This window comes from Meles meles, chromosome 6 (genome assembly GCF_922984935.1).
Source record: "Meles meles chromosome 6, mMelMel3.1 paternal haplotype, whole genome shotgun sequence".
NCBI classification, from domain to species: domain Eukaryota; kingdom Metazoa; phylum Chordata; class Mammalia; order Carnivora; family Mustelidae; genus Meles; species Meles meles.
The window spans coordinates 65,692,596-65,705,623 of record NC_060071.1 but is presented as its reverse complement, the minus strand read 5'-3'; the positions used below and the strand labels follow the sequence as shown (position 1 = coordinate 65,705,623).

Genomic DNA, 13,028 nt, shown 5'->3' with positions numbered 1-13,028 from the left:
CCTTCTCATGTAACCTTCTCCCACTGATGCATTGTTAGGGGCAGCTGGACTTTCTTGGCTTGGTTTTGTGACTGATGAGAAAGGGAGCAGCTGAAGGTTTTACCCAGTCCTTTGGAGGAGATGGTAGGAGTGGGATCAGGTCACTCTCAGCAAAGCTAAATGCATCCTTCTTGTGCACAAGATTCCTCTGAGGGTCACTTGGACAAAACAAATTTTTTTTCCCTTTGGATATCACAGCATGGGATCCTGGCTTGGTATTTGAGTAGTGGACTATTTAGAGATCTCATCTGAATGCAGCATAGAAATGAGAAACTGAAGCAGCCCATAAACCTAAAGCCTGAAACCAGATCTACAACTTGAAGTGTTCTTTTCTTGTGCAGAGCACCAGCCTCCCTACATCATTGCCGTTTTGCCTCGATATGTGGAGATCCGAACATTTGAGCCACGGCTTCTGGTCCAGAGCATTGAACTGCAAAGGCCCCGCTTCATTACCTCGGGAGGGTAAGGAATTTCCTTTTTTACTGTAGCTGCCATATTATTGCAAAGCTTTAAAATCATAAAGCTTGTGCTAAAGCTTTGCTAATATCCTTATTCCTTCCTCCAGATCAAACATTATCTACGTGGCCAGCAATCATTTTGTTTGGAGACTCATTCCTGTCCCCATGGCAACCCAAATCCAACAGCTTCTCCAGGACAAGCAGTTTGAATTGGCTCTCCAGCTCGCAGTAAGTATTATTCCTGAGATTTGGATGCGAGTCTGCCTACTTCAGTGTTCTCCAAAGCAAGTGCTTTGGGTTTAGATGTTTATATTTAGTTTGGACTGGTAGAATAAGCACAGAGCTGCAAGTTAAGGGACTTGGATTCAGGGTCTGACTCGATCATAGAATATCTATGTAACTCTAAATAATTTTACTTTTTCAGCTGACTTATCGGTCAGATGTAGAATGAATGCCAGTTACAATAATAGTAACTCCTAGAATTTAGAAGACAATAAAGTAATTTAATACATATGGTATAGCCTTTAAAAATTAGACCATGCAAGTATTAAAGTAACAGACATAATGTAAGATTATAGTCTGATTGCAACAACTAGAGGGCTCTTCACAATTCTTTTCAGCAGTAGATCCCTGTCTTTGGATAAGCAGGCCTCCTTCAGGTTTCTGAAACCACCTCGAGTTGCTGCATTCAGCAGGGCTGTACTCTTATATTTATGCCTGCCACTCTCCTTGAAGGTTAGCACCAGGTATCGTTCACAGCCATAGTGCCCATGCTTTTGCTTTGGCGGTTCTCTCATTGCCAACACACTCCGTGGAGACTGACTTCTGAGACTTGTCTTATTCTCTTCAATATTCCCAGGGGTGATTATTGTCTGTAGAGAGTAGGTTTGATTTTAGGAAACAACCAATGTCATTCTGATCCTAGACCTTTAAACTGGACAGTGCTAGTTTAGTGAAAGAGAAGAGATTTTTATGAATTTAAAAAGTTAGTTTTGAGAGTATCTCGTAAATTATTTCTGAAGGGAAAGCAGTGGTCACAAGTTTTGGAATTTATAGTCACATGTGATAGATACTTTTTTTTTTAATATTTTATTTGTTTATTTGACAGATAGAGATCACAAGTAGGCAGAGAAGCAGGCAGAGAGAGAGAATGAGAGAGAGGAGGAAGCAGGCTCCTCGCTTAGCAGAGAGCCAGATGGGACGCTCAATCCCGACCCTGGGATCATGACTCGAGCCGAAGGGAGAGGCTTTAACCCACTGAGCCACCCAGGTGCCCCATGTGATAGATACTTTTGAAGGGCAACATTTATCTTGGATGTATACATTTTGGATTTAAAATAAAAATCCAGTCTGATAGAGATGTTTAATATCCCAGAAAGATTTTTTTTCCCTTGGGGTATTTAATTTCAGCATCTAACTACTTTATTTCTATTTTTTTGCCGCTCTTAAATTGCCCTCCATTATTTTGTTTTCATTTTTAAAATACTAAATACCCATGAGCCCACCATCCTACCCAAGAAAAACAGCTTCCATAACCTATATGTACCTCCCCATCTCATTCTTCTGCCTCCCCTCCAGACAAACCATTATCCTAAGTTTGTGTTTATTGTACCCTTTAAAAATATATTTCTTTTTTTTTTTTAAAGATTTTATTTATTTATTTGACAGAGAGAGATCACAAGTAGGCAGAGAGGCAGGTAGAGAGAGTGAGAGGGAAGCAGGCTCCCTGCCGAGCAGAGAGCCCGATGCGGGACTCGATCCCAGGACCCTGAGACCATGACCCGAGCCGAAGGCAGCGGCTTAAACCACTGAGCCACCCAGGCGCCCCTAAAAATATATTTCTTGTTGAAAAATCTCAAATCAACAACCTAACCTTATACCTAAAGGAGCTAGAAGAAGAATAAACAAAACTCCGAACCAGCAGAATGACAATAAAGATTAGAGCAGAAATAAGTGAAATAGAAACAAAACAAAACAGTAGAACAAATTAGTGAAACCAGGAGCTAGTTCTTTGAAAAGATCAGAGAGGACTCAAACAAAATTATAAACGAGAGGAGAAATTGACAACGCAGAAATATAAAAAGGATTATAAGAGAATATTATGAAAAATTGTATACCAACAAATTAGACAACCTAGAAATATAAATAAATTTCTAGATGCAGATAACCTCCCAAAACTGAATCAAGAAGAAATAGAAAATTTGATCAGACTGATTACCAACAATGAAATTGAATCAATAATCAAAAAACTTCCAAAAATCAAAGTCCAGGACCAGACAGGTTCATAGTGAATTCTACCAAACATTTAAAAAAGAGATAATGCCTATTCTTCTCAAACTGTTCTAGAAAATAGAAGAGGAAGGAAAGCTTCCAAATTCCTTCTATGAGGCCAGTATTACCCTGATACCGAAACCAGATAAAGATACTACAAAAATAAAAGAACTATAGTATCCCTGGGTCAATATCCTTGATAAACACAGATGCAGAAATCTTCAATAAAGTACTACCTAACTGAATCCAAAAGTACATTAAAAAAACCATTAACCATCATCAGGTGGGATTCCTTCCTGGGTTGCAACGGTGGTTCAGTATTTGCAAATCAATCAGGTGATACATCCCACTAATAAGAGAAAGGATAAGAACCAGAATGATCATTTCAGTAGACATAGAAAAAAGCATTTGACAAAGTAAAACATCCATTCATGATTAAACAGAAAATAAAAAACCTCAACAAAGTAGGTTTAGAGGCAATACACCTCAACATAATAAAGGCCGTATATGAAAAACCCATAGCAAATATCATCCTAACTGGGGAAAACTGAGAACCTTTCCCCTAAGGTCAGGAATAAGACAAGGATGTCCACTCCACCACTTTTATTCAGCATAGTACTGGAAGTCCTAGCCACAGCAGTCAGACAACAAAAAGAAAGACATCCAGAACAGCAAGGAAGAAGTTAAACTTTCGTTATTTGCAGATGAGATGATACTCTATAGAGAGAAACCTGGAAGACTCCACTAGAAAACTGCTAGAAGTATAAACCAATTCAGTAAAGTTGCAGAATACAAAATACAGAAATCTGTGACATTTCTGTACCCTAACAAAGAAATAGGGGAAAGAGAAATTAAGAAAACAATCCCATTTACAATTGCACCAAGATGAATAAAATACCTAGGAATAAACTTACCCAAGGAGGTGAAAGACCTGTACTCTGAAAACACCGTTGAAAGAAATTGAAGATGACACAAATGGGAAGATATTCCATGCTCACAAATGGAAGAATTAATATTGTTAAAATGTCCATACTACCAAAAACAATTCATGAATTCAATGCAGTCCCTATCAAAATGCCTATGGCATTTTTCACTAAACTAGAACAGTGCTAAAATTTGTATGTAACCCACAAAAGACCCTAACTAACCAAAACAATCTTGAGAAAGAAAAACAAAGCTGGAGGGAAGGTATCACAATGCCAGATTTCAAGATACACTGGAAACTGTGATAAAACAGTATAGGGAAAAAAAAAAACCAAAAACCAGTATGGTATGAGCACAAAAATAGACACATAGATCAATGAAGCAGAATAGAGCTGCCGGAAATAAACCCAGGATCAATGGCCAATTAATCTGTGACAAAGTAGGCAAGAATATGCAATGGGTAAAAAACAGTCTCTTCAACAAATGGTATTGGGGAAACTGGACAGCAATAAGCAAAAGAATGAAACTGGATTACACCACACACAAAAATAAACTCAAAATAGATTAAAGACCTAACTGTGAGACTTGAAACCATAAAAATAATAGAAGAGAACACAGGCAGTAAATTCTCTGATACAGGCCATAACAACATTTTTCTCAGGCAAGGGAATCAAATGCAAAAATAAAGTATTGGGACTACATCAAAATAAAAAACTTCTGCACAGCAAAGGAAACCACCAACAAAACTAAAAGACAATCTATGAATGAGTGGGAGAAGATATTTACAAATGACATATTCAATGAAGGTTTAGTATCCAAAATACATAAAGAGCTTACACAACTCAGCATCCAAAAAAATAAAGAATCCAACTACAAAACAGGCAAAAGGCATGAATAGACATTTCTCTAAAGAAGACATACAGATGGCCAACAGACACATGAAAAAATGCTCAATATCACTCATCGTCAGGGAATCACAAACCAAAAACCATAGTGAGACATCACCTCACATCTGTCAGAATGGCTAAAATCAAAAACACAAGAAACAAGTGTTGGTGAGCATGTGGAGAAAAAGGAACCCTCATGAACTCTTGGTGGGAATGCAACAGTTGGGAATATACATGAAATTTTCAGAGGGCAAGTACGTATTAAACTTCACCATAGACAAAATGTGGAGGCAAATTTTAGCCAGGGGACAGTTCCCCGTGGGCTGGACAAGACATCCCACTGTTGGTCTCTTTCTGAATAGGTGAGATCAGGATCAGGTGGGGAAACAGGGAGCATTAAGAGCCTGAAGAAGCTAAAGAAGTGTGAAAACAAGTGCAGAAATGGCATGGAGTCCATCCTAACTGGAGTGGAGGGTAATGCTTGAGTGTCTGGGAATAAGCTAGAGAAGGAGGCTGTGCTGGATTCTGAAAGCCAGCAAAGCACCAAGAGGACTTAGACTGGATGCAACCATGTGTTGATAGTGGTCTAGGCTGGGCTGATGGCAACAGAATAGGAAAGGAAAAGAAGGGGAAAACTGGAAAGACATTTTGAAGGAAGAAATTCAATGTATTAAAGCGTGGTTAAAAAGAATTTAAGGGGAATAAAGGTTATAAGGAAGAAACAAAGATAATAAATAGCTGCATTAATTTAGCTCTTACTATGAACTGGACCTTTCCCAGCTGTGCCAGCAACATTAAATCCCCTTCATTCCTTGAGCACACTATGTTCCCTCTGTCACCTTAGTGCCTTGCACGTGTGATGTCCTTTTCCCTTCCATCTGTTCTGGACTCCCCTGGTTAACTCCAGCTCAGCCTTACACCCCAGGCTGCATTCTTCTTGCTTCCTTCTCGCAACCACCACTCAGACTAGATTGGGTACCTCTCCCATGTGCTTCTGTCCTCGCCACCCTATTTTAGTTTTGACTTTTTCACGTTTTTAAAGTGAACTCTAGACTTTATTCAGATTTCACCAGTTTTTCCACTAATGGCGCTTTTCTGTTCCAGTTTCAAATCCTGAAATTACATTGTATTTAATTGTTGTGTGACCTTAGTGTCCTCTGATCTGTGACAGTTTCTCATTCTTCTGTTGTTTTTTATGACCTTGACAGTTTTTTTTTTCAGGAGGACTGCCCAGATATTTTGTAGAAACCCTGTTGCATTTTAATTGCAGAGTTTCTTCTCAGTCTTGTGGTTAGAATGTCGGGACAAGTCTATGAGGGCAGGTGCCATGTGGCTTGTCTTGTAAACTTGGGCATGCAGATCTCCTAAGATGTTGTCTGATATGTAGTATATACTGAGTAAATATTTGTTGAGTGAGTGAGCTCTTACCTATTCTGCCATCTCACTAGGAAATGAAAGATGATTCTGACAGCGAAAAGCAGCAGCAGATCCATCACATCAAGAACTTGTATGCCTTCTACCTCTTCTGCCAGAAGCGTTTTGATGAGTCCATGCAGGTCTTTGCTAAGCTTGGCACAGGTAACACATGGGTTTGGCCTTGGTTGGACCTCATGGAGGGAGGGGAACCTGGAAAGGACAGGAGAGATAGTACTAGACATCTGAGATCAGGGAAAGTTTCTGCTCATCTCTTGATCATCGTGCCTCACAAGATCCTGTGGGTGGCCACAGTGTTACGGATTTACAGTCCGCATCTTTTGCACCTGGTCTCACCCATAAACCAACTTCCAATATCCCTTTATTTACAGTAGAGAGGCTAGATCTCTTTCCAGTGTCTAGAATATTCATTACATGGCACCCAGGACACTCTTATGTACATATATCAAGGTGCAGGCATTTTTGATATAAGGCCTTGATTGAAGGTGGTCCGGCAAAAACCTCCTATTCTGTAATTAATACTCATGGGAAATAACAGCTTATGGGAAGAGTAAGGTTGGGGCAGACCACTCAAGACATAGGCAGCTTTGTAAGTGGAACACTAATGAAAACAATAGCAATCCTACTAACACTCAGTTGCCACTACTGTTGGTACTCAGCACAGTCTGTGCTTTGCAGTCCTGAATCCTGGGGCAATGCTTTCTCCTTTGAGATACAAATCTTTGAGAATATTTGCTTCCAATAGAAACCAGTTTCATCAAAATAAAAAGTTTGATCCTGGGTATAGATTTCTTTATGAGACCCCACTACCAAAAATGAATATGGGGGAACATCTTTGCTTTATTTTTACTCTCAGCTTTTCCAGGTGTTTTAACTTAATAGAAAGTGTAGTGGGTTTTGAAGTTACTAAACCAGCCACTCCTCTTTCAGGTCTTTTCTTTAGGTCCCCTGTATAGTTACTGAGGAACCTTGCCTGGTCACTTTAAAACATTAACAAGCTGGGCAAATTTGCATACAAATCAACACCACTTTTTTTTTTTCTTTTTAAGATTTTATTTACTGGAGAGACTACAGAGCACACAGAGAGCACAGAGGGAAAGGGAGAAGCAGACTCCCCACTGAGCAAGGAGCCTGATGCAGGGGTTATATCCCAGGACCCTGGGATAATGACCTGAGCCAAGGCAGATGCTTACCGCACTGAGCCCCCCCAAGCACCCCCCAACACCACTTTTGCCTCATAATGATATTGTTCTCTCACTTAAAAACCGTGAATGAACTAATTCATACGAAAGAAACTCAAGTTGTAGCAGAACAGAGTATACCTGAGATGCCAAGTCAGAAAACTACTTTTGGGGCCATGGAATAGGAGCAAAAGGAAGTTGTGTGGAGGGATGTTTCTTCTGAGCCAGAGGGAGGCCAGGCTGCAAAGGACAGTCTCAGATGGCTGGAATATCATACTACCAGGTCCGGTGTCCTTTGATCCCCCTAGGGTAGGTTGGGGCGGGCTCAGGTTTGCTTTCCTGCCTCTCCCTTTATTGTGTTCCACAGATAGGCTTTTTTTTTTTTTTAGGTTTTATTTATTTATTTGACAGAGAGAGAGAGATATCACAAGTAGGCAGAGAGGCAGGCAGAGAGACAGGAGGAAGCAGGCTCCCTGCTGAGCAGAGAGCCCCATGTGGGGCTCCATCCCAGGACCCTGAGATCATGACCTGAGCCGAAGGCAGAGGCTTAACCCACTGAGCCACCCAGGCGCCCCAGATAGGCTTCTTATAAGGGTGGCCTATTTCTACCCCTTGAGGAAGAAGCTCTCTCTGCTCTCACTGGGAACATAGGGCCTATGAGTGGGCTCTGTAGTTGGTGAACCACCCTAGACTCGATACAAAATTTTTTTCATATGTGGGTTTTTCCTGGAGAGAGGGTCAGTACGTTTTATCTCATCCTCTGATGTCTTAGATCCTAAAAATGTTTAAGAACCAATACTGTAGAGTCATTTCCTTGTGGCAACCTACAACTTGTACATAAAAAGCTCTATCGCAAGATAGAAAGGCAAGTGCCATAGGTGTTTGCACGCAGGTTTCGTAAGATGCACGGCATTGAGACCGTGGGGTTTTGGAGTCTTGGTGGTTGAGCATGATGTATGGAATGGCAAGAACGTAAATAAGATAGTTTTTGTATTTCTTTTGTTTTTTAAGATTTTATTTATATATTTGAGAGAGAGCACAGGCTGGGGAGGAAGGGGTGGGCAGAGGGAGAGGGAGAAGAAGACTCCCTGCTGAGCAGGGAGCCACATGAGGCTCAATCTCAGGACCCTGGAATCATGACCTGAGCCAAAGGCAGATATTTACCTGACTGAGCCACCCAGGCACCCCAGTTTTTATATTTCTTGAAACCCATATTTAGATCTTGAAATTGAGCCTTAGACTATTGAATTTGTTCAGATACTATATTCATTACTTACTTAGTCAATAAAAATTTTATCAAGCTTCTACCATGCATTGGAGACTATTCTGGGTACCAAGTAGTGAGGCGTATATTCTGTTGGAGATGGGGCAGACAGCCACATAAATGAGCAAATTTATAACATATTGGGACGTGGTAAGTTGTAAGAAAAGTAAAGCAGGGAAATGGGGATAAGGAGTACTGAAGATAGGTATTAGGATTATAATTTAAGATAAAATAGGGACGGCATCTCTGAGAAGTTAGGGCCTAAAGGAGGCTATTTAATGAACCGGGCAGTTGTCTGGGCAGGTGCAGTGCAGGTAGAAGGAATGGCCGGTGGCAAGGTGATGAGGTTAGAATACTGCCTAGTCTGTTCCAGGAGCAGCCAGATCCATGTGGCTAGAGAAGAGTCGATCTGTATCCTTTGTTCTGCATAAGGAATATAATCCCATTGTGAATTGCCTGTCTCTGTTACTGAGAATTCAATGTGTGGCATAATCCTGGACTCAGTGAACATCGGCCCAAAGGCATATCAGATAAGCGATGGCAGTGGCAGCTGTATCTTTGATCCTGGGCTTCGCGTTTAAATAGGACATGTTGTCCGTCCACAAGGTGCTTACATGTAAAACCACTCAGTGAAACATGGGAATAAATGTCTCCAGGATTGTGGAGAATAAGTCAGGAGTCTCAAGAGGCAGTGACGGGGCTCTGGAAGATAGAAGAAAAAGCATAGTGTAAAGGAAGGTGGGTGGGAGGAGACACCCAGTGGTGGCTGAGGGTCTGTGAGCCACAGTTCAGTGTGATGATGGTGGTGCTTGATAGATTGCATGAGAAAGAGATGTTGGGTCTGAATCCTAGAGGAATGCTGCCAGGGAATTTGGACTTTGTACTGTAGGCTTCGGGTGACATCACAAGGTTTTAAGTAGAGCGATGTGATTAGAGCCATGTCTGTAGACACGCACCGTGGTGCAGGAAGCCGCCAAAGGGCAGCAGATGCTCTCCAGGTCCCCAGCGGTTGGTTGTCTGCGTTCCTCAGACTGTGCTTCTGTGCGGGAGCCACACAGAATTGCCAACTACCCCATTCGGTTGCCGTTTCTCAGAAGTGTCTCTTTCACATTATCTCAGGTTTTGAGGAACACAGTCTTCCTGGCTTGGCAGAAATACTCTGGTCAGATACCGGTTTCTTGGGGATGATGTGCATTCTGGAGGCTTCAAGGCAAGGCTGGGTAGCATTTCTCTTCTGGTCTGCTTGTCTAGAGCTCAGCTCCTTCTAGGAGAAGGACATGGCCTTCTCTTGTTCCCCCAACTTTTTTTTTTTTTAATTTGAATGAAAATAATGTTAGGACGAAACATTTATTAAAGTGTTAAAGGAAAAAAAACCTTACTCTAGATCTAGCCTTGACTCTAGTTTTGTGTCTTTTTCATCCAAGCTTTTCCCACATGTGTACATCTCAGTGTAATTATAACAGTATTCATTTTTATAGTTTTTGTTACTTAAAATTGTTAGTGTTTTTCCATGTTGCTGTGTGCCCTTCATAATTAAAATTTGTAATGATTGCATTATAGTCCCTTAGTTGACATAGACTATAGTTCTGCTGCTGAAGGAATTCCACATTGTTTCCAGAACTGCATTGTTACAAATAATGTTCCTTATGTGACCTGCTCATTCAGATGTGTCTTCCCCCTGCCATCTTTTAGACTGTTTCCTTAGGGTAAACTCCTAGAAGTGGGATTGGTGGGCCCAAGTGCTTTTCTCCTTATTGAAGTAGCGGTATTTCTTGCCTTGGCATTGTAAGAGTGATTTAGTTTCATAATACTGCAAGCCCCGGGTAGTATCATATAAACATTTTTCTACAGACTTTACTCTTTAACGTACTGCTCTAATTCTTAATGTAGCAGAACGTTTTCCCACTTACTTATATTATTTTCTTGTCCGTTTATGTCTTTGCCTCTTTATCAGATGAAATCTTTTTTTTTTTTACCAACTTACATTTTATATAATTAATTTATTAGCTTCTTGCCACAGATCCGGCAAATATATATGCCCGAGACTATTGTCTGGCTTTGTTTTAGTAATAGTAATTTGTTTTAGTAATATTCTTTTCTTTATATACAATTATTTTTAAGGCTATTGATTATTCAACTTTAATGTCTTAGCAGTTTTTCCTTGGGGAATTTTTCTTCTCCACTTTCAGAGAATTCATGAATTTTCCATTCCAGTTCTGGATATGTGTATGTGTGTATGCCTTAGAATATAGAGTCAAACCATTTTTGTAACGGTTTTGTGAAATATACATGTTATTAGTGCTCAAATTATAGAAGTGTAGAGCTCATTGACTCTTTATGAACTTGGAGTCATTTAATTAAAAAAATGAGTCTGAGGGTGCCTGGCTGGCTCAGTTGATAGAATATGTGACCTTTGATCTCGGAGTTGTGAGTTTGAGTCCATGTTGGGTATAGAGATTACTTAAAAAATAAAAAAGATCTTTAAAAAAATTAGTATGGAACTTATTTTGTTGTTATAATAGTCTTGTTTTATTTGATCCTTAAATTGCTGTGCTCCTTTCTGGGGAATCGTGTTTCCCTTCCATGTAGATCCTACCCATGTGATGGGCCTGTACCCGGACCTGTTGCCCACAGACTACAGGAAGCAGCTGCAGTATCCTAACCCGCTGCCTGGACTCTCGGGGGCTGAGTTGGAGAAGGCACACTTGGCTCTGATTGACTACCTGACACAGGTAGGTATGGTACAGGGGTGTGTGGAAGAGTTTACCTGGGAGTTCCGGTGCCTGCTTTTCTATGGCAGAGAAGGGTGGGCCTTCTCCGATTCCACAGGCATTCTGTAAATGAATGCCTTAGAAGTTATAGTGGGCTGGGCACATTTCTTTCCCCTTCATCTCCCTACTCAATTATACCACTGAGCTTTGATGCTAAATCTTGATAGCAGGAAATGTACCTGATTTCTGACAAATTCACATGAAGCTCTCCTATGAACTCAGAAGAAATTTTAGTGGATAGAAAATAATCAGTTTTTTGAAACACTCTTTTGGAACATACAGACTTGTAGGAAAATATATGCTCTATGCAGGAAACCGGGCAAACACAAAAAAGTATATAGCAAAAGTTTAAAAAAAAAAAGGAAATAAATCTCCTATAACCCTATCACCCAGAGAAAAGTAACCAACATTATAGTGTTGTCCTTCTAGACCTTTGGAGGCATACCTCCTTTATTGTGCTTCACAGATGCTGCCTTTTTTTTTTTTTTTTAAACAAATTGAAGTGAGCAAGTCTTTTGGAATTGTTTTTCCAACAGCATTTACTTACTTGGTGTCTTTGTCACGTTTTGGTAATTCTCACATCATTTCAAGCTTTTTCATAATGTATTTATTTTTGTGATCTGTGATCTTTGATGTCACTATTGTAATTGTTTTGGGATGCCACCAGCTGTTCCCATATAAGATAGCAAATTTAATAAAATGTCTGTGCTCTGACTACTTTATCAGCTGGCTGTTCCCCTGCCTCTCCTGCTCTTTGGGTTTTCCTACTCCCCTGAGACACAATAATACTGAAATTAAGTCTGTTAATAACCCTATAATGGCTTCTAAGTGTTTCAAGTAAAAGGAAGAATCACTGTTTCTCACTTTATTTTTTTTTAAGATTTTATTCACTTATTTGACAGAGAGAGAGATCACAAGTAGGCAGAGAGGCAGGCAGAGAGAGAGGGGGAAGCAGGCTCCCTGCTGAGCAGAGAGCCCGATTTGGGGCTGGAACCCAGGACCCTGGGATCATGACCTGAGCTGAAGTCAGAGGCTTAACCCACTGAGCCACCCAGGTGCCCCTGTTTCTCACTTTAAATCAAAAGTAAAGATAATTAAACTTAGTGAGGAAGACATGTCAAAAGCCAGGATAGGCCAAAATCTAGGCCTCTTGTATCAAGTTTGAATGCAAAGGAAAAATTCTTTTTTTTTTTTTTTAAGATTTTATTTATTTATTTGACAGACAGAGATCACAAGTAGGCAGAGAGGCAGGCAGAGAGAGAGAGGGTGAAGCAGGCTCCATGCTGAGCAGAGAGCCCGACGTGGGGCTTGATCCCAGGACTCTGGGATCGTGACCTGAGCTAAAGGCAGAGGCTTTAACCCACTGAGCCACCCAGGCACCCCAGTAAAGGAAAAATTCTTGAAGGAAATTAAAACTGTACAGCAGTGAACATGAATAAGAAAGCAAAACAGCCTATTGCTGATTTGGAGACAGTTTTACTGGTTTGGATAGAAATTAAACCAGCCACAACATTCCCTTTCCCCAAAGCCTAATCCAGAGGAGGGCTCTAACTCTCTTCAAATCTATGAAGTCTGAGAGGGGTGAGGAAGCTGCAGAGGAAAAGTTGGAAGCTAGCAGAGGTTGGTTCATGAGGTTTAAGAAGGAGGCATCTTCGTGATGTAAAGTACAAGGTGAAGTGCTAAGTGCTGATGGAGAGGCTGCAGCAAGTTCTCCAGGAGATCTCGGTGAGATTGTTCATGAACATGGCTCCACTCAACAACAGGTCTTCAGTATAGATGAAACAACCTTCTATTGGAAG

At 40.7% G+C, this 13,028-nt stretch overlaps 1 protein-coding gene across 1 annotated transcript in view; it reads left to right on the top strand.

The window, feature by feature from the left end:
* VPS39 (VPS39 subunit of HOPS complex) overlaps positions 1 to 13,028 on the top strand; it is a 47,013-nt gene that overhangs the window by 22,286 nt on the left and 11,699 nt on the right. Inside the window, exons 9-12 of the mRNA XM_046009101.1 lie at positions 381 to 501; positions 605 to 725; positions 6,028 to 6,157; positions 11,048 to 11,190. Of these exons, the coding sequence (XP_045865057.1) occupies positions 381 to 501; positions 605 to 725; positions 6,028 to 6,157; positions 11,048 to 11,190 (515 nt within the window). The remainder of the gene's footprint in view (positions 1 to 380; positions 502 to 604; positions 726 to 6,027; positions 6,158 to 11,047; positions 11,191 to 13,028) is intronic.